Genomic DNA, 3387 nt, shown 5'->3' on the forward strand with positions numbered 1-3387 from the left:
AACCTTTGGCATTTCGCAGCAGGGATTAGGGCTTGTAGTCCAGAACCTTTACGGCGATGCCCACGCTCAACATGTCAAATCTCCCAGCATGCCGTCAACAACTCAGCCACAGCCATTTCTCCCGGGGAAGCAGGCACAGAAACCTGGCCAGATTCTTCAGACTGTTATTCCATCGAACCAGGCTGACTACAGAGCGCCGCAACCTCCCGGCTCTCCGGCCCAGACCGTCTCAGTGACTTCTCTTCCGCTCGTGACCCCCTTGAACCAGGGTCCGTCACTTGTCATGACTCCTGCAGCGGGAAGCGCTCACATGCTTGGATTAGTTCCTCAGCCCGTGGATGGCAGAGGGCTTCCCATCAGCCAGCCGGAGCATGTTCAGGGGCTTTTACAGCAGTCGGGCATCAACACGGCTCTAGGGACCGTGTCAGCCGCAGCTGTTGTACAACAGGCACCAGTGCCTCTCATTCAGCCAGCAGTAACTGTGTCTGTCAGCCCCCATGCTGTGGTCCCTGGTGTGCAAAATGTGCCTGTTGTTATGTCCAGTGCCTCTAATACCCCCCAGGGCATGCCAAAACAGACGCCGGCCCCCCAGCAGAATCAGCCTCAGGGAGTCCACAGCGGTTCAGTAGTAGGACTGGGTGCGTTGACAACCCCCGCTAACTTTAGCCAGCTTCCCACCGGCGTCGCCCTGGCCAATGAGAACCAGAGGAAGCCTTACGGGCTACTCCAGAGCTCTGTGCTCATAGGAAAAGATGCCATCAAACCCCTGAATCCCGAAGGCTTGCAGCTTCCCACACCTGCTGTCAGCAGCCTGTTTGGAATAGCTATTACCATTGACGGGGATGAGGACAGGTAAACTTTTATTCTTGATGTTGCTCACTTGGATTAAAAATAGATCAAATATGCGTTAAGCAAACCGTTTTATCACAACTCTTGCAGGTGTTGCAAATATTTACTTTTGAAAGCATGTTACCTTGAAAATATGTCCGGGTGTAGGAGTTAATTTTGTCGGGTGGGAGTCAGAATGTGCTTTTTTTTTTAACGTGGGTAGTTTTCCCCCCTAAATGATTCATTTCCAAGATGATTAAAATCATAAATCAGGGACCTCCAAACCTGTCCCTGGAAGGCACTGACCTGCAGAGTTGATATCCAGCCTAAATTAAACACACCTGAACCAGCTAATCAAGGTCTACAGGATTACTAGAAACTTCCAGGCAAGGCGTTAAAGTTGGCTGGAAGAAAACTCTGTATGACATTGGCCTCCGACACCCCTGTCATAAATTTACCATGTTTTTATATATCTCCAATTTTAATCAAATTAATGTACATTTCTAATAACACTATACTTTGTGTTATATTACCTTGGCATAAATTGAATTACATAAGACTAGTTAATGCTGTTGTGTGGGTGTTTCTAATACAACAGCTGAGGGTGTGATGGCAAATTTGACTTCTTACTCTCTTCTGACCACCGTAATCAGTCTCTGTATCCCCCCCATCTTTTGGAGAGTCATAGAAACACTATAGTGGAGAGTCGAATGCATGTATTTTGAAATATCTGAAAAATAAGTTAGAAAAAGTAGTTTTTCTTTTGCTATTGGAGCAAATGCAAAAATCACTACAATAGAAGTTTACCCAACTATTATGACTTCTGAGAACCTGATAAATGTGGAAAAAGGTCCGTTCCACATTTTGGATGTGTCCTTAATTTTACACATCTGATTCAAGTCACCAGCTCATTTATATTGTATTGACATCTATAATATGAAGGGGGTCTCCATGGCAGGATGGGAAGTACTGCTTCAGTGAAACATATTTGTGAACTTAAGTGAAATTTAATTTATAACAATGCAAGGATCTCATTTTTTCAAATCATGTTGTTATACCAGATGGTTTGAGCTAATTCCTACATGCTTATTTTACATAGTAAGAATAGTTTTAATTTGCTAGGCAGTAGTTACGCAATCCTGAAGACCTTGGTTCAGGTGTGATTGATTAGGTTTGTAGCTAAACTCTGCTGTACTGCAGCGCTCCAGGAGCAGGATTGGCTGTCCTGACTTCGAAGGATTTTACTCAAATATGTAAAAGTCTCAACTTTTGTTCACCTTGTCATTCCAAACCTGTATGACTTTTCTTTCTTCTGCAGAGCACAAAAGAAGATTTAAACTGCTTTTGTCCAGTCAGTGGGGTTTAAAGCAAAGGTGGCAGTTAAAAAAAATCTTCTTTTGTGTTCTACAGAATAGAAAAGAAGAAAAAGATTATTTGTGGTTCTCAAACATTAGTGGAACAAGTTCATATTTAATGTGTTAACTTGACTTCATAAAACTCACCTTGACCAGCTGGTTTAAAAGTCACTGCAAACGTGGCTCAGAAATGTGTAGATCCGAGGAGACACCTTAGCATCAATTTTTTGCACGTAGTTATTTCCCCTGTCCTTCAAACTTGTTATAAAAAAAGGCAGCCTGTGGTTATGATCATTTCATTGGTAAAGCATTTGGAAAGGTTGACACCTAAGTATCTGACTCAAGTGATCTCGTTTTGTTTTTGTAGAAAAAATTCACATCAAATTTACCCTCTGTACTATCCAGTTCCTAAAGATTGTTTTGGTGCCACTAATTTCCTCCTCACATTCTTTTCACCAGAAGTTGAGCTGTTTATTTAGACCGATTAGGTGATGCTATATCTTGTGATGTGCAGAAGCTGCTATGCGCTCTATGCACTAACACTGATAAGGCCTTCAAACATGTGTAACATCTGCATGATGTAATGCTGCATATGGATGTTGTTTACTATCAGCAGTTGGTAGGAATCCAAGAAAAATCTGTACATTCTGTGCTGAATACATGCTGCCACCATTCTTGACAGGCTTTTGAGAATTGTTCAGAGGCAGACCTGTAACCTTTGTGGGTTTAGTTTAAATTGTGCTCATTTGTAGACGTCACCATTTTGGTGTCCACATCAAGTTAACTTGACAAAAGTCATTTTAAATTAGGGCTGGACAATAATTCAATATCAATATGTATCGCGATTATAATTCTTTTCAATAACGGTGATGATTTTTTAAAACACATTTCCGATATACATTACCAGTGTTTCCCATACATTGATTTATTTGTGGCGTTTGACTTCGTTGAATAAACATGAGTACTGCACGTTTCAAAATCTAAATGCAGCGCGGGTGTTTTATATGAATGTATCTCTGAAGGGAACCGACTGTCTTCAGAAAAGTTTTGATAGCATTTTCATTTGATCTCTTTCCCCACCAGCATTTAAAAAAAAAGTTGCCAGCCACCGCCAGCGATTTGGATGATTTTTAGTAAAATTGGATGGCCTCCAGTATATTTTGCTGTATGAATATTTGAATATGCAATACACCAAAATAAAGAT

The 3387-nt window shown here is 41.6% G+C and overlaps 1 protein-coding gene across 2 annotated transcripts in view; it reads left to right on the forward strand.

The window, feature by feature from the left end:
- Window positions 1-3387, forward strand: part of tsc22d2 (TSC22 domain family 2) — a 31744-nt gene that overhangs the window by 1624 nt on the left and 26733 nt on the right. For both annotated transcript variants that reach the window (XM_016474474.1, XM_016474473.1), the window contains exon 2: window positions 1-852. This exon is cut by the window's left edge and continues 2 nt beyond it. In XM_016474474.1, the coding sequence (XP_016329960.1) occupies window positions 1-852 (852 nt within the window). The remainder of the gene's footprint in view (window positions 853-3387) is intronic.

The sequence above is a fragment of the Sinocyclocheilus anshuiensis genome, unplaced genomic scaffold (genome assembly GCF_001515605.1).
Source record: "Sinocyclocheilus anshuiensis isolate Anshui unplaced genomic scaffold, SAMN03320099.WGS_v1.1 scaffold2020, whole genome shotgun sequence".
Lineage (NCBI taxonomy): Eukaryota > Metazoa > Chordata > Actinopteri > Cypriniformes > Cyprinidae > Sinocyclocheilus > Sinocyclocheilus anshuiensis.